The 19,195-nt window shown below is 38.0% G+C and overlaps 1 protein-coding gene across 2 annotated transcripts in view; it reads left to right on the top strand.

Annotated features, from left to right (window-relative positions):
• Nucleotides 1-19,195, top strand: part of ca8 (carbonic anhydrase VIII) — a 162,269-nt gene that overhangs the window by 38,548 nt on the left and 104,526 nt on the right. For both annotated transcript variants that reach the window (XM_051929385.1, XM_028803561.2), the window contains exon 2: nucleotides 15,007-15,198. In XM_051929385.1, coding sequence (XP_051785345.1) covers nucleotides 15,007-15,198 — 192 coding nt within the window. The remainder of the gene's footprint in view (nucleotides 1-15,006; nucleotides 15,199-19,195) is intronic.

Here is a 19,195-nt window from a genome sequence, read left to right as displayed (position 1 = left end):
TTAGAAAGTGCCTTAATTTCATAACATTTTTTAGATGGAAGAAACATGTTTTAGACAACTTTGCAATATGCTCTTTAAATGACATGCTAGAGTCAAAGATAACTCCTAAATTGCGGGCTGATTCAGTAAAATTAATTGGGATTCCAACTGAGTTAAATGATGACAAAATATTGTTATGATCAGCGTCATTCCCTCCAACAATTAACATCTCTGTTTTATCTGTGTTTAAAGATAAGTAGTTCTCATTCATCCACTCCTTTAATTCGCTAACACAACTAATTAAAGACAACATCGGAGAAACTTCATTTGATTTAAATGAAAGGTATAACTGGGTGTCATCTGCATACGAGTGAAAATTAACATTATGTTTCCTAATGATAGATCCCAGTGGAAGCATGTAAAGTGAAAACAGTAAAGGTCCAAGTACTGAGCCCTGACTTTTTAAGTAATGGTTTAATGACTGACACTTTTAGTGCATCAGGTACTGTGCCATGCAATAATGAACTACTGATAATGTTTAGAATAGGCGCTGCAAGAACTAGTTTTGTTGGCACTGGATCTAGGGAACAAGTAGTGGGCTTCATTTTGGAAATTAAAGTTAAGACTTCCTGCTCAGTTACAGGATTAAAATTACTAAAGTGCTGAATGCAATGTGAGACAGGGTCCGCTAAGCTAGTATGTGGTTTGTACTGTGATGCTAAGATCTGGGATCTTATATTTTCTCATTGAAGAAGTTCATAAAGTCTGTACTGCTAATATCTATTGGTATTTTGCACTGTTGATCTGAATTTCCATATGTTAATTTAGCCACTGTTCTAAACAGTACCTGAGGATTTTTATTATTGCTATCTATTAATGTAGAATAGTATTCTGAGCGAGCTTTAAAGAGGGCTTTTTTTATATTTATTAACACCCTCTGTCCGTGCAATTTGAAAGACATGTAGCTTTGTTGTTCTCCATCTGCGCTCCAGTTTTCGACACTCTAATTTAAGAGCTCGATTGTTTTCATTAAACCAGGGAGAGTTTCTATGTGCTTTGATCACTTTTGTTTTAAGGGGAGCCACTGTGTCCAGAGCATCTCTCAAAGTCACATTGTAATGTGATGTTAGCTGATCTAAATTGTTTTCCACGTTTACATTTGATGTTAACTGATCTAAATGGTTTTCCATAATTACACTCGACTTACTCAAAGTATCTATAAATTTTGAAGCAGAATTACAATCTAGATGTCGCACTCTCTTTGTTTTAATCTGGGAGTGTGTTGGCAAGGGCAGGACTAAATCAAATGTAATTAAGTAGTGATTGGAAATAACTTCATTTAATGGAGTACTATTTAAGTTTTGAATTTCAACTTTGTAAGTTATAATTAAATGTAATGTGTGGTTATGGTTATGAGTTGGACCTTTGACAATCTGACAAAATCCTACTGAATTTAACAAATAAGTAAAACATTTGCTAAAAGTGTCAGTTTCCACATCAATGTGTACATTAAAATCTCCCATCAGTACTATGTGATCATAATTTATAGCCAAATCAGATAGAAGATTGCTAAATTCAGTCATGAACAATGAATATGGCCCTGGTGGTCTGTAGACTAGCACTATAATTGTGTTGGAATCTGTTGTAATATTTAAAATGAATGCCTCAAAGGATGTAACGTTGCCTAAATTTTTAGAAGTGATTTGCATTTTGTTACAATGAATTATTCCAAGGCCTCCTCCTCGAACAGAATCTCTAGACTTATGAAGGAACGAGTATCCATCTGGTGACGCCTCAGCTAGGGGAACAGTGTCACATTTACTAAGCCAGGTTTCAGTGAGAAAAAACAGATCAGATTTTGTACTTAATATAATATCATTTACCAAAACAGCTTTAGTGCCAAGAGAGCAAATGTTCAATAAGCAGCATTTAAAACTGTATGCTTCTTTCTGAACTGGTGATATATTTTTTGTTTTAATTTGAAGTAAATTTCTATTACAGATGCCCATGGTGGAGGGTCTGGTTTCATCCCTTGGTCTAATTATACACCTTATTTTTTGGTTATCAATTAATTTAAGGTTTGTATCAAGACTAAATTGATACATACCCAGCGACTCAGTCCAACCAGTCTGTGACTTGCCGCGAAAAACATCAAACAGGTTTGGTTTTGTCTTAAGTCATAGGGGTGGTCTTGTGTGTGCATGAATTGAAAATCAATGAGCACTCAGTCTGAAGTAAACTGAATATAATGCAGAAATGAGGAATAAGGAACACAGATATTTTGGACCTGACTTATAGAAAGACTAATCTGTCGGATGCCTTGTGTTTTATGTACCTCAATAAAAATGGAAATAAAGAGAAAAAAAGGGTGGAGATAGCGGGTGAATTTGTCATACCTGCAAAGCATTCATACAGCATTGACTTTCAGGCAGCATGTTATTGACTGTCAGAAAATGGAACAAACTCATGATATTTTGGAAATGTGACGCTGTGCTGGAAAGTTGTCACGGAGTAATGGAATTTGTTATGCCCTTTAATTTGTCATCATGTAAATCTAACATTCTGAGACGACAGCTGTCAATCAGTAATTTCCCTAACTTGTAGTTGAGTTCTGTTGCCTTCCTTTAGTTTATGAAGGCAGTATGCACACCCTAGTGGTCAAGTTTGACATCTCATCCAGCAACAAGTTATATAATTTGCCACCAGCTTTAAGGTAGCCAATTTTCATCAGTTCATTCCTCCATCTCTCACACCCAGAGACATTACAGTCCTGACAGTTACCTCTTTTAAGAATCACTTCCCATACTTAAACAGTAAAGTTGTTCTCCAGTTCAGTTATTTTTACACATGGTTTTAAACATTTGCAAAAACATTTGCAAAGGGAATTCATTAAAATATATTTGACTCTGTAGAATTAACACATAAATAACATAACCCACAGTTAATCACAGTTGAAGAACTTGGTTAAATGTATATGTATATATATATATTATACAGTATATATATATATATATTATATACTGTATATATATATATATATATATATATATATACAGTATATATATATATATTATATACTGTATATATATATATATATATATATATATATATAGTGGCCTATAGGGGGTAATACAGCTCACCAAACACTCAACACAGACATGTTCGGACACAAGTGTAAAAGCATAAGAGAGTTTATTTGTGGGAAACTCTTCCAATAAATGTTTCTGACTCTGGTTCTCTGAATGAAGTTAACAGGCTTCTTTTATGTTGCATCCAGGAGTATTTCTAGTGGCCGATTAGCATGGTCCAGAAGCATTTCTGGGTGAGGCGGAAGCCCAAATAAGTAGGGCTCTGTGCTCTCCGCAGCACCCCCTGGCCGCACCCATGGAACCCAACAGGGCTGAGTCTGCAAACTCCAACTCCCAGTGTGCCCTGTGGGAATCCGAGGCACCAGTGCAAACCAGGGGGCTTGCCATTTAATGATCCAGGGGAGATAATGCCCTGTGCACACTGTTTCCCCTGGTCTTTCCACTATGAAGGAGTTCCAGTTGGGTAAGTATGACAGAAGTAACTCACAATAAATACAAATATAGTACAGTATATACTATAATGTGTGCATCATCCTTTAAAAATGCAGTTTTGCAGTTGCAGTAGTTCCCATAAATTCTTTCACTGTTTACAATTCTTCAGAGAAAAAAATCAAGCAAGTAAAACAAAAAATAATATCGGTTTATGATAATCCTTTTTTAAGAAGCTTCTCTGTATTGATGGTTTTGATGTCATTCAGTGTGGCCTCTTAAGGGTTTTAGGAAGATTATGGATTATCATTATTAGTGTAAGATTATGACAACATAAATTCCTATATATAAAGTATGACCTTGGTTCCCTAAGCACAACAGTAGAGTAATGGGTTTAGAATATAAAGCAGAAACAATATATGCAGGTCTGTCCAAATGATTCCATCATCTGAATTACTTTTGTTTATCGCCAATGTTCAGTGCCAAACTTTGATACTTGCAAGGAGAGAAACACATAGCAGGTTATCCTGTCAGCAATAAATGAAGGGGCACCTCAGAAACATAGAAACCATTTCAAACACAGTCAAGAACATCAGTGCAGTTAGTAAAGTCTGTTTCAAAAGCTGATTTTGGCTATGTTCACTTTACCAGGCTCAAGTAACTGATTTTTTTGCCTTAATGTGACACAAATCTGACATTTTTAAGGCTGTGTGGAAACATAAATCTGACTTTTTGAAATCAGATTTGAGTCACTTTCATATGTGGTCCTAGATCAGATACGTGTCCGATTTAAGGCCATGCAACATAAATGAGAATGGTCAGAATGGAATTCATGTTCTTTTTTCCCTATACACATGGGAATAGGGCACCTTGTTCAGGCTCCTTGCAGTCCTAACCCTGCAGATCTTGCTCTCCTTCTCTCTTCCTCAGTGCTATTAAGGTTGTCCTTAATAGTTGCAATATCTTCCCCCTACAGTTGCAGCTCAAACTTGGAATTAATTATCCCTTTACAAATCACTAGACTGGGGCGGCACGGTGGCGCAGTGGGTAGCGCTGCTGCCTCGCAGTTGGGAGATCTGGGGACCTGGGTTCGCTTCCCGGGTCCTCCCTGCGTGGAGTTTGCATGTTCTCCCCGTGTCTGCGTGGGTTTCCTCCGGGTGCTCCGGTTTCCTCCCACAGTCCAAAGACATGCAGGTTAGGTGGATTGGCGTTTCTAAATTGGCCCTAGTGTGTGCTTGGTGTGTGGGTGTGTTTGTGTGTGTCCTGTGGTGGGTTGGCACCCTGCCCAGGATTGGTTCCCTGCCTTGTGCCCTGTGTTGGCTGGGATTGGCTCCAGCAGACCCCCGTGACCCTGTGTTTGGATTCAGCGGGTTGGAAAATGGATGGATGGATGGAAATCACTAGACTTCTTGACTTTGCAGGCTTGAACCTCATCTGCGCCCTTGTGACCATGCGGTCCAATGCTGATAGGACCCACCTTGCCTGTATATGAGTGGTGGTAGTTATAGTGAGAAAACTAATTCACAATGAAGACAAAGTATTTACTGAAAATACCGTGTATAAGGAAGTGCGTTCTGAACAAATAACTTATTTAATTCAAAATTTATGCAAAATATATGTAAGCATACAAGTATATACAACAAGCTTTTAAGCATACAAGTTACAAGTAACATAGAAGCATGTAAGCATAAAAGTTATTTATCCATTTTCTCATCCTCCTTTTACACTTACAGCCGTAAGTACTGTTTCCCTGTCCAATGTTACACCCTTTCTGAGGATGGGAGGGCATGATGTTGCAGCTAATTTTCAGTTATTCGCAATGTTATTATTTTTTCATTGCCATTTTGAAATATTTGTTTACCACTTCTAGGAATGATTGCTGGTCATTTTACACAAAAGTTACATATTGTGCTACTGTTTATCATTGTGTTGCTTCTATGTAAAATGGTTCTTGTTTTTCATCAAAACGCAGTTTCTTTTGTGAAGTTCAGTAATTCCAGAAATTTTGTACATCACAGGTCACTACAGACAAGCTTTTTTTTCTTTCTCCTTGTCTGGACGATAGCACATTGTAGGTTGTGGAGGATCTTATTTTCACTTTCCAGCTGAAAATGAAGTCCATAAATAGGTGAAAGTCTACATTAAATAACTTTAATTTATCTGTTGTGGTCCAGACATGATGATGGAATATTTTGCAACAAATAACTCAAAACACATTTTCTGTAGTATAGTAGGTGACATGAAGGAAGCACAGGCATCCTACCTGGGATGGAGGACAAATTCTTGCCCAACCAGGATACCATAATAGATGGGCTTGGGCAAACCAGGATACTGGGAGCAGTCCATTCCCCCACATGACAGATGGCAGTGTTCCTCAGGGTTGAACCAGATTAGGACACCTGCAGGGTGGCATGGGAGTTGGAATCCAGAAATGTAGTTCAGTCTGGGTTGTTGGGTTCAGCCTGAGGACATTGCTGGGGGAGGACTGTCCTGGCTTCTGCAAGACCCAGATGTGCTCTGGACAACTTGGGAGTGATAACAGAAGTGGTTCACAGGTCAGACTCAAAAGAGAGCCTGCAGCCTCACTTAACTGAGTTAGAGTCGGGAGGCAGCAGGTAACACACTATGGGAGGTGGAAGGAGAAAATTGGTACTTGTGCATTGTGGATGGTATTTTGTATAAGGAAGATGTTGATAACAAATAAAAAACTTTTATTTGAATCTGGAACTGTTAGGTATTATTGTGTCTGTGATTTGGATGATTTAGTGACCCCCCCCCCCCCTTGTGGTTACAATATTTAGATATAGATATATATGGCACATAACTTATGAATTCTGATCTTTCAATTCATTTGGTCAAGATGAATAAGATCTTTAGTTCCTAGCGCCTCAAATGTGAAGCACTGATTTGCTCACAGTTAGTCTGCACTGATTTAACCAAATTATGTTTGTGTGTGTGTAAGATGCTGTTCTAAGCTTCCTGTTGGATTTAGGGAGAGAACATATAAATGTATCCTTACTTTTCAGTTACAGTGATGCCAATTACATCATATATTTAGCTGACTTTATTCCTACTAAGATACAATTAACAGTTCTCTGAATCAAAGTAAGTGCACTTATGGGTTAGTGTAGGTGATGGTTTGTTCCTTTTTTGGTTGTCTTTCTCCAGGACATTGGGAAAGATCTTCCATGGGCTTGTATTTCTTTGTTCAGGAGCTCTTCCCCTTCTTTGCTTTGATCACGCCTTCTGGTTTGGGCAGTACTGTGGGTTTCTCTTCAAAGTTTTACACAGTGTTCTCCAATCGTCAGCATTAAGTTTATGTCTGCTGGGCAGTTGGTGATCAGTTAAACCTCATATTTAGCAAGATGAATGCATGGCTTTTACTTAGGTCAGTCTCTTGCTTGTGCACCGGATACTATTTAGCAAGGTTTGTACTTGTGGCCCCCTCCTACAACTCCAATACAGACAAGTCTTGCACTCTTCAAGCCCAGCACCAGATTGCCCTTTCGAGTAAAAGGGATTGCTCCAGTCTTTGCTACAGCCTCACCCTAATAATAATAATTCTTTGCATTTATGTAGCACTTTTTTCACTACTCAAAGTACTCAGCAATTGCAGGTTAAGGGCCTTGCTCATGGGCCCAACAGATCAGAGTCCCTTTTGGCATTTGCGGGATTCGAATTGGCAACACTTCCGATTGCCAGTGCAGATCTCTAGCCTCAGAGCCACCACTCCGCCTAGGCAACAGGGTCTCTGCCAAAGAAGTTATGGTCATGTTGGGAATACGAAGAAAGTACAAATCCAGTGCTTGCAAATGTTTTTAAAGGAAGGAGTAGACGTTTTGTTTCTTTGGGTTTTCAGTGGTGCATATTAGCCCAGTCTTTTGGTTGCACATTGCTAAGTTATAGTCCTTTGTCCTTGAGCAAGAGTTTAGATGGGGCATCACAGAGACATCTCTGGGTGTCACTTTGTCTGTGATTGATCCGCTTGATCAGATAAGGCCCACAAACTGCATTCTGAAGAGGCACAGTAAAGAGACAACTGACACTCATACTGGAATTTACTGTATCTGGCAATTTGCTCTTGGGTGCCAAAGCATAACAGTTTGGGTAATGCCAGTCTATCCTACAACATGACAACAGTCTCTGTACCACTCAAAAGGAATCATTGCATCTTCTGAAAGAAATCCAGTTGCATGATTCATTTGGAATATCAATTTATTATTAAGTAGTGTTATCCTTTAACATCAGGCGCGATGTGATTAATGTGACACTTACAACAGCTATATTACTGATTTACTTTTTGAATGAAACAGAGGAGTAATGCATTATTATTGATTACATTTTAAAACAATTATTAAATGTTGACATACTTAAATACATGGACCCTTTTTACATCTTTTAAAGTTTAGTAATTAGTGCTGCTGAGTTAAGAGAGGTAATGAAAAGCACTTGGCAGTACCATAGCCATCATAAATTCTGATCATTCATTCTGCTACAGGCAGGGCTTCTTGTTAGGGATGTCCCTGCCCTGCTCTTTCAGATCATTCATGTACATTTCATGTTCTTGGAAATTCACACCATTATAACAGCGCTCGGCTGCTCTAAGAAATGCTGAGTGACACTGGGCTTAAAGGGCTATAAATAGAAAAGTGGCATTAATGCCAATCAATGCATCTCCCAAGAACTACAGGGGGTTTTAATACCAGCTTTGATGCCAAGATCAGAAATGAACAATAAGTGAAGCTTGACATTCTAAAATTCTGTCATGGAGGTTGACATTCTAAACTTCTAGTATCTGGCCTTTCATATAAAGAAGATCAAAAATTGTTTTTATAAAACCAATTTAAATGAACAGTATTTATGATTTGGAGTTGACAGAAACATAATATGAACAAATTATTATTCTAGGGTGATTCCAAGACTGCAGGTTATTAGTTAGGAGATAGGAGTTGAACCTAATCAGTTTAAGCAAATGGAGCTTAAGAGGTGACATGACTGTATCTGTGTTTAAAATTCTGAAAGGAATTAGTACAGTGGATCCAGGTTGTTAGTTTAAAATTAGGTCTACGGGAACAAGGGGACACAGTTGGAAATTTGTTAAGGGTATATTTTGCACAGATGTTTGAAAGTTTTTCTCCACAAACAGAGCCATTGACACATGGGTAAAAAGCCAAGCAGTGTGGTTGACAGAAGTACTTTAGGAACCTTCAAAAATATTCTTGATGTTATTTGGAGAATTTAGGTGGATAGGATTGGCAAACTTTGGTTAAATGACAGGAGATGAGAGGTGAATGCTCCACGTGGAGTGAGGCCATCAGTGATGTTCTTCAGTGGTCTGTCCATAGGCTATTACTTTCTCTGATTTATATTAATGACAATAGATTTCAATGTAGTTAGTGAAATTGTGAAATTCACAGGCGATAATAAAATTGGAGGAATGGCAGATGGAGAGGAGGCAGCAAAAACAATTCAAAAAGACCTGGACAAGGTTCAGAACTGGACAAACACTTGGAAAATGCATTCTAATGAGGAAAAGCACGAAATGCTTCACATAGGCAAACGGAACATCAGTTTCAAGATGGGAGACACGGTCCTACAGGATGTAGCCCCTGAAAAGCATTTGGGTGTTTATGCTGACACAACATTTTTATAATCTAAGCAATGCACAGAAGCTATTTAAAAGGAAAACAAAATGTTAGGTTATATTTAGGGCTGCAACTAATGATTATTTTGATAATCGATCAATCTGCCAAGTTTTTTTATCGATTAATCGATTCGGTGGATTGTAAAAAATTTTAATGATTTATTATTTTTATTTGAAATTAAGCTCTTAAAGTGCATGAAATTGAACTTTTCACCAAAAATACGTTTGTATATTATTTTCAGAAAAGTTTTTTTTTTAAATGTATTACTTGCATATACAGTATTTTAAGTAAACTGTTGATTTTTATAAAACACTCCCCAGTGGCTCCACCTGTGTAGTAGTGAAAGAGGACAACGAGGAGGGCTCTGCCTGGCTCCCTACTCCTGATGCCACACTTCCTCTTCCCCTCGGCCCGCAATTTCAGTCTCGGATTAGTGCCAATATATCACACCTGTAAGTGAACTATGATTCTTAGCACGATGAGAGAAGTCGCAAAATCAACTGGAATATTCAACAAATTATAGAAAAAAACCTGATCTAAATCCGTTAAGTGTAGTTCTCTTGTTCGCTAGCTAAGTGGAGGTAAGATACAAGCCCCGAAGCAGGTGCGTGAGTGAGGAGGACCCCATTCTTCTCCCCGTGGCCCGCTGCATGTCTCTCAGATTTGTGCAAATAAATCCATACCTCAAGCGAACTGTGATACTTAGCGCAATGAGAGAAGTTGCAAAATCAATCGGAATGTTCAAGCAAATTATAGAAAAAAAACCTGATCTAAATCTGTTAAGTAGTTCTCTCGTGAAAAGCAGAAAGACAGATGTTGTATTTTATATATATTGAGATTTATATAATAACTTGAAAATGAATAGTGATAAATAAAACACTTAGTAGCATGTCTGGTATTTGTTGTGCAATGAATGCACACACGCACACACACACACACAATTTCCTTAAAAACACAAAAGTTTTCAATAAATTAAATTAAACTCGCAAAGTGGCTTATGTATTTATATTCACTTTAAAACCATTAAAATTAAACATGTGGTTTAAGTTATAATTTTGTTTTAATTTTCTGTGAAAGCAACAGATTATTAGCAAAGCATCATGAAAATATCTGACCACCAGAATATCCCACCACAGGACAGTCTGTTGTACCATCATGACTTTATTAGTTTCTTCAGTTTTTAGGACTTTAGTAATACTTGAAGTTAGCTACACACAATGAACATTATTGTCTATACTGGAGATGCATCCAGACTCTCAGCAAAACAAGTGGTTTCATTTGTGTGAGACTCAGTTCTTCCTTTGCAGATTTCATTTTAATTGGAAGTTCTTTTTGCATCGTCAATCTTATTTCTTTGTGTCTGGAAATCTTTTGCCAGTGTAGATTCTTTGGCACATTTGTTTGCAGCCAACAAACTGCAATACATCTTTCAGTCACATTTGATGTGCTGCAGGATTCATTGCTTTGCTTTCTGCTTTTTTCCATTTATATGGTACTGGAGTCTTTGATTTTCTTTGCACACACAGACTCATTTTGGTGTTTCTTTGCATCCATGTTTTAGATATACACACACACTTACGTTACATGTTTATACAAGCGTGTAAGCCCGGGAATGTACTTAATGCTACGCAGAACATGAGTTTGAGGGTGCTGCTGCTACACAAGCAGTGTACTGACTATACTTGTATGTGTACTTTAAATAAATCTGAAAGATTCCACTAGGTGGCAGTGTGAGAAATCATAATGGTGAGAAAACAACACCTGGTTTGCTGTGTTATGAGTTGAGGGAATAAAGTTAGTAAAAACAAAAATGCTTTGCATTCTGATGCTATTACAAAGGAGCAAAAAAAATGGCAACAGCACCACAGAAGATGGCATGTGAGACCTTTAAATGTATTGCGTCATCATCTTTACAACAGGGAATATGGGATGTTTGTATTGCCTATGTGAGAAATGAATGAAGGAAAGCACCATGAACACATTCGCATGTCAGTATTTAAGTTTGATGATTTGCTTCATCGTATCGAACCATTCATCAAATATCGAAGCACACACGTTGATCGTGTTGGAGCTGCAAGCTTGCCGTCACATGTTGATAGTAAACAATGATCCTGACGTCACGTACCAAAACTTGAACATACACACCACCCAGATTTTTGCTGGTACTGGAACTTGCGCATGCGTCATGTTAATTTCTGATGATCTGCTCAAAGGACGTGTCAAAAGAATGCTGGGAACGTATGTTAGACATAAAAAGTGCACGTTAGCATTCTGGTCGTGAAGCATAAACTGGCCCTAATGCAACACTATAATTTAGAGTGACCGTGTTAAAAAAAAAAAAAACACAGTCAAATATATCAAGTTAAGATCTGAACATTTACTAGGTAGTGATTAAGGATATATTTTAGTTGCCTATGGTTGCATTGTAGTGGTCTGAACTATGGCTCCAATTATTCCTCACGTCAAGCTGAAAGTCATTTTATTATGCCTAGTCCAGCAAAAATTGTGTTCATGTATTTGTACCACATAACATTCAACTTACTGGGATGGCGGTGATTCTTAACCCTCCACAGAGCTTGTAACGATGTATTTCCTTTTCAAATATTCGTGCATCACCGCTGTGCTTTTGTTCCTTACAAGGCCAGACCTACAAATTATGCAACTCACAACCTTTTTTTCTGCATTTAGAGCAAAGTACTCTCAAACTCTGGAAGTGTTAGGTCATGCCATCTTTTCTGTCACTTTCTTACAGTCTGCCATTTTTCTGACTGAAGTAGTGATGCATTTGCAAACCACAAAGTATGAAGCTTAATGATGTAAACAATTAAACGATGAAACTAATTGTTGCCAAAGTTTTTAATAATAAATGATTACTGATTGTGACAATTAGTAGTTGCAGCCCTAGTTATGTTGTCAAAACTGTTGAATATAATTTAAGGGACATTACAGTATATTATGCAATAGTGAGACTGGATCTGGAGTACTGTGTCATGCAGAGGAGAGCAATCAAGTGCATCTCAGAACTTCAGGACATGTCCTACTCTGAAAGACGCAGAGAAATAATCCTGTTTAGTCTCGGGCAGAGGAGATTCTGTGGGAACGTAATCGAGGTCATCAAAATTCTCAAAGGCATTGAAAAAGCAGATCCAGCAGAATACATCACTTATAGACAGCATTGGAAACTAAGGGGAAATGCATTTAGGACTGAAATCAGGAAACACTTCTTTATGCAAAGAGTTGCGGGAATCTGGAAAAAAAACTACTGAGACATACAGTTGAAGCAGAAACCTTTATAATTGGATGAGATATTGGAACAACTTAGGTTTTAGCTTTTAATTTGTCAGACTTCTTATATTCTTACATTCTTGTAAGAATATGAGAAAATTGAAGCATTTATTTTTGAAACATAATTTGGAAAGATAAATAAATTAAAGTCTTTTGCATGGCTATTAATTCATTTTTCTTTTGGCTATATATAATATAGTGTTCTATATCCCAGAGTCGCCAGCTATGAGTTAATTGTGGCACTAGTACATCACAAGGCACATCTATTGTTTTTCCACAGTTGGTAGATTTTTAGTAATGGATATATTTATTAAGCATTAAAGGCTTGCTTTGATCCTAATACTGCTTATTATATTTTTATTAATAAAGATATTAAATACTTGCTTTAAAATCTGCCTGTGGTACAAAATTCATTTAAGACCTATTGTCAGAATCATTCTAAAAGTTGAAGCATCCATAAATAAACGTAGGACTTTAGTAATTTATTAAAAAGGTGACAGCACCATGTACTGATTTCCAAAGCCTCCAGCCTCTTAACCATCAGCTCTGTCACCAACACTATGTCACCTTAATTATATAGCTAGAGGTATTACCGTCATGGAGGTTAATGATGTGTAGTATTAAAACAAGCCTTGAATAGAAAGCTACTGTAGTTGTATGCCAATCCTGCCGTGAACACTAATGGTCTTATCAGAGTGCGGTATACAATTTCATTGTGATGCCTTAGTAAAAAAAAAATGTGAATTATGCATTTTACAATGTCAATTAGGCATGCAACAAAAATGAAATATGTACAATCTGTCTCCTTGATAGAGTGCTTCAAGACATGACTGAATTTGAAAGTGAGCAACTGTTAAAGTAGTCTTTGTGCCTTTTACTTGACCTTGGACAGCCTCTGGTTCTAAGTGGGATTCTCAGCTCTTCAAAGGTATTCTACGTTAGGAGAATCTGACTTATAGTTTATAAATAGTCAATTATTTTTGAATTGGTAACTCTAAATTGTCCCAGAATGAGTGAGTGTGAATGTGTCTTCTGATGGCTCAGTACCCTGTCCAGGGTTGATTGGACCGAACGCTGCTAAGACATGCCTCTTGTGGCTCTGTATTGGAATAAGAAGAATTAAAAAATTAAGAAATCATTGAAATATTTTTAATAATGAATATATGTTTTAATTTGTACTGTTAAATCCACTCCATTGATTGAGCGTCTGAGTCTGCATCACACAGGACAGTATAATGGGCTGCTGAAGGCTGCCCCCCAGCTGCACTGGACACCAAGCTATCTATACCCAGTTCTACGACTGGAGGTTGCTCCAGCAGGGTGCACTCTTAACGGATACATTCAGTATTTTTCAAATTGAAGTTATTTCTTCACAATCATGGTATACATTAATTGCCCATATATAATTGTGTTCTAAAGAGAAACATTTTGTATGAATTTTAAAAATATTTTGTCCATTCTATCAGCTTATGATAGAGTTCTATTGAACCCTGTATCCATACATGATGGAAACATTGAGTGAGATTTTATTTTGCTAAATAATTTGAACTTTCACCATGTAATCTGTTCAATTATTATAATTCTTAGCAAATAAATTAAATATTCCAAGCAACATCATTTATAATTATCTACTCATTATTGAACCTACTTATTCTGGTTCAGGTGTCATGGAAAGCGGCCACCTATATCAACTTCATTAGGCACAATGGAGCATCAGACAGTTTAGGGCACTCCCACAAACCCACACTGACCTAATCTGGAGTTACCAATTAACCTGTGGCCGGCTGCATGTTATATTATTTCTAGGGAGAATGTCAGACTTAATAACCATAGTCGCTGGATCTTGTTGCCTTGAGGATGTCGGATTACATGGCTGTGGCTCATAGGAATGACAGCTGCCACAAGACTTCTCAGCATAATTTGAAATTCCCAATGTATTGAAAGACAGCCAATTGACGTGCTGCCTGAGAGCACTGGTGGCGATACAAATCTGTTTTCAGTCTCAGCCCGACTTTTTTTTTCCCTTTTTCCAGTTTGTTGTAATATGACAAACACGACACATGATAGGCAAGTCTCTTTTCTGTTAATATGCTCCATAACACGTGCGTTTCTTCTTTTGTTGCATGCATTGTCCATCTGAGCACTCATTTTGTCATCAGCTCTCACATTCACGGAGCACAACCTTTTGATTTAAGACAAAATCATTGGGATGAGATGCAGAACATTCAGACTGAGTCACTTGGTATGTCGAACTGCACGACTGGTGATCATGGTAGTGTGTAGTGACTGCCTCTGACTCTCTAAGATTATGTAACTGAAAATCACTGGAAAAGACATATAACGTGATGGGGGCTAACACATCCTTTTTTTTTGGAATGCTGGAGACAAAACCCACAAATACATGGAGAGAACGTACAAATGCCACACACACAGTGACCAGTATGGAGCTGTCAGGAAGTAGTGTGATCCACTCCACATGCTAGCCATTTGTTACTATACAGTTGCAAAATCTGTCGAATTTTAACTTGGAGAAAAAAAATTATCTAAATTATTAACATGATTTTTATCTTATTTTTCAGGTGTGGAATGGGGTCTACTATTTCCAGAAGCAAATGGTGAATACCAGTCTCCCATAAACCTCAACTCAAGAGAAGCCAAGTATGACCCTTCCCTACTAGAACTACGCCTCTCCCCAAATTATGTAGTGTGCCGTGACTGTGAAGTAATTAATGATGGCCATACTGTGCGGATACTGCTGAAGTCCAAATCAGGTAAGTACTGTAGGTTTGACATGGCATCTCACACACTCCAATACACACACTGTAAACAGTGAAAAGACTTTAAAAGATAAACAGTAGAAATGAAAAACATCTATATTTAGCTCCACACAACCCTGAACATGCAGATAAAAGCAGATTCTCATGCAGCGACTGCCGGGGCACTCAAGTTCATTAGGGTGCTACAAGACAACATTGTGAGAAAATGATGAGAGCTATATTTAGAAGTGCGAAAAACACTTACCTAAGCCTTTTAGGTGTTGAAGTAGCCTGTTATACAACCTTGTCTTCACAGCAAAAGAGTCAAATCCTCCAGTTGTATCAGAACATTGAAAGCTGATAACTTTATGTCAACACAGTTCTGATATCCATTTCCTGTATCCGCATTATCTATCTTGTGAGTCTGTCACATTACAGTGCGGATGCATGCACACACACACACACACACACACGCACACACTCACTGTCTTTCAGAACTGGGTGCAAGGCAGGACCCATTCCTGGACAGTCCATCACAGCACACACTCACTCCCAAACCCACAGTGGCTAATTCAGTGTTCTTAACTAAATTAACAAGTAGATCTTTGAGAAAATCCACATGTATGCAGGGAGAATAAATAAACATAACACAGAAATGAAGTAAATCAACTGCAGCTTTGAGATGCAGTTATGTTGTGCCATTCACTTTATTCAGGGTAGTATGGTGGACCTCAGCTTAGGCAACTTTTTTAGTACCAGGTGGCACATCTTAGTTGTGCTTCTAGCAAAAGGGAAAGTTACCATCAGCAAAGGCAAGCTAGCTGGACTTGGAGATACACGTTTTTATTTGGGAAAACAGAGACAACATTATCCAAACCAAAGGGTAAAACCATGGACACCGAGACAAGGTTATCAGCCAGAAGTCGGTTACAAAAGGCATACCATCATGAAACTGATGAATAAGTTAGAAGGTGAACCACCACGAGTCAAAAATCAAGAGACATTTTCTCACCAGAACTAGACGCAAAACTGCTAATGAATTAGAAACCAAATTACCTTCAATATTAGTGTGAGTACACACTATGAGGGTTGAATCATGAAACCAGGGAAGTCCTTACTAAATCCAAACTGAAATGAGAATTGTCAAAAGTTGACAACCAGCAATCCATCCTTCCATCTATTATCCAACCCGCTATATCCTAACACAAGGTCGCAGTCAAAAAATACAGAAGCTGGGAAATTGTGACATGACACCCTTAAATTAAATGCTAAAAGAATTTCCGCTGGTACATAATTACATTATAAATACAAATAACTCACAATTTATACATTCCAAAGACTAACAAGAAAGCAGAAGAATAAATTGCACAAAGAGAAAACATTTAACAAAATAATCCAAATCGTAACACGGCAAAGCCTGACTGTGTTGCCCAGAGCCATCCTTCCAGTTTCTGAACTTGCATTCAAAGCTGGAGCCTACTGTAGACAGGAGACCAGTTAAACACAGGGCACACTCATTCACATACCCATTCTCACTTATGCCAGGCTATTACAGAGCCATCAGTTAACTCATCATGCATATCTTTAGGATGTGGGAATGAAACTGGACTACTAAGGGAAAACAAACTTGGCCTTGAAAGCTCCAAATAAACAGTGAAAGAGCTGGAATTGAGCCTAGATCTCTAGTCCTGTAAGACAACAGTACTAACCATTATGCCATGCTTGCTCAAGATATAAGGACACAAATTCTCATTCTGCCCAGCACCTCATGGCTGTCCAATTATGTTATACTAAGCACATCAATACCAGCTGAAATTCTGAGCTGCTAGTTAATGTCACAACATATATATTTGGCTGTTAATGGTAAAACAAGTTAGTAAGAGAAACTCCCCTTATAGGTGACAGGAAGAGTACAAGCCAAGATTCCACCCTTTGACCTTACTGAGTAACACCAAAACAATGTGTGAATTTACTAAAAAGGTAAGGAGGTGTCACAGTATATGTGCATGTAACCAAGGTGAAAACTGAAACTACTTTTATTAGATATTATAGTGCCTCTGCTGATGCTGGAACCAGTGATTAAAGAGCAACACTCACTGAGCAAATTATTAGGAGTACTATACTAATATTGGGTAGGGCCTCATTTTGCTCTCAAAACAGGCTCGATTCTTTGTGGCATGTATTTCACAAGATGTCTGAAACATTCCTTTGAGATTCTGGTCCATGTTGACATGATTTCAACATGCAGTTTCTGCAGATTCTTCAGCTGCACATTCATGCTGTGAATCTCCCGCTCTACCACATCCCAAAAGTATTCTATTAAATTCAGATCTGGTCTGAACACTGAAGAACGCTGAACTCATTGCAATGTTCATGGAACCAGTTTGAGATGACTTTTGTTTTGTGATGTGCTGAAACTAGCCATTAGAAGATGGGTAAACTGTGGTCATGAAATGATATACAAATTAGCAATAGTAATCTAATAGACCATGGCATTTAGACAACTATTGACTGGCGAAAATATGTGCCAAGAAAACATTCGCCACACCATTCCACTGCCACCACCAGCCTGGACTGTTGACACAAGCTGATTGGGTGCATGGATTCATGGTCTTGTTGCCAAAGTCTGATCGTACTATCTGTGTGTCTCAGCAGAAACTGAGGTTCATCAAGCCACATGAGTGACTGTTTGGATAACTGCTTGGAGAAGCTGGCATAGAGGTGTTTTTAATAATCTGCTCAGTGAGTGTGTAAGGCTAGAGTAAGAGAGATTTTGGCTTTAATTTTTTTTTTTTATAAAAGGGAGGAGTAATGGAATCTCACAGCAAAGTTAGGATATATATCCATCCACCCAGACAAAAATCCTGGATAGATGCCAGTCCATTTTAGGGTATATTCACTGACACAAAGCAATATATTTATAGTCTACAGTTGTCGAAAGTGGGAAAGAAAGTGAGGGAAACTCCATGCAAGAAGTGCCCATCATGTCTGCAGCAGCCGTTAAAAACGTTTGAGGAAGCAACTGTGCTAACTAGAGCTGTCACAATGCCACTATTAGTCAAGATAAAGGGGCTCAGATAAGGACTGCATGTAAAGAATTGTAGAGGGTGTCCACGTGTGAGCCACTTGTGGGGTGCGAACAGAACAGCTACTGCTTATTGTAATGTGCCAGCTCTATTGTGTCTTCACACTTACAGAAATATTCAGTACAAACTGATATGTGTAATGTCTTATGGTGGGACAAAGGTGTGCCACATTATGAATCTCCAGAAGTACAGCAATTCTCCAACATTCATTTATCATTAAACAGGTTTGGAAATATTGAATAAATCCTTTAAGCAATTAATACAAATAAGGCAGAGTTTAAAATTTCCCAGTGCTTTGAATGATACAATAAAGTACTTGTTGTTCACAGACTCATCTGTAAGGTCCCCTTCTAGTCATCATATTAGCATGCTATGTAAACAGCCTGAGAAGCCATTCCATGCACCAAAACTGTGTTTATCTTGTAAGATGCTGGGCCGCAGGCCTAGAAAACATTTCGGAAGAGGACAAGAAAAATAATATGCATCCATAGCTACCAGACACTCTGGTAGACAGTAGGACTTTAGGGACTTTCAAAATAAGGCGTAATGGTATCTTGAAAGAATTAAGGACTAGCTTTGTTGGGCTGAATGGTCTGATCTCATCTAGACTGTTCTGAATGTTCAAGTTTAAAGTTATTACTGCACACCTCCAGTAATTTACAATAAATAGAAGCATTTCCATTAATTTTTTATTTTTGCCATTAAAATGTATTTGATTTGTCAAGTAATAATAATAATAATTCTTAGCATTTCTATAGCGCTTTTCTCACTACTCAAAGTGCTCGGCAATTGCAGGTTAAGGGCCTAGCTCAAGGGCCCAACAGAGCAGGGTCCCTATTGGCATTTATTGGATTCAAACCGGCAACCTTCCGATTGCCAGTGCAGATCCCTAGCCTCAGAGCCACCACTCCGCCTTACATTATAGT

This window comes from Erpetoichthys calabaricus, chromosome 6 (genome assembly GCF_900747795.2).
Source record: "Erpetoichthys calabaricus chromosome 6, fErpCal1.3, whole genome shotgun sequence".
NCBI lineage: Eukaryota > Metazoa > Chordata > Cladistia > Polypteriformes > Polypteridae > Erpetoichthys > Erpetoichthys calabaricus.
Note: the sequence above shows the minus strand (reverse complement) of the source record. Positions and strands in the feature narration are given on the sequence as shown.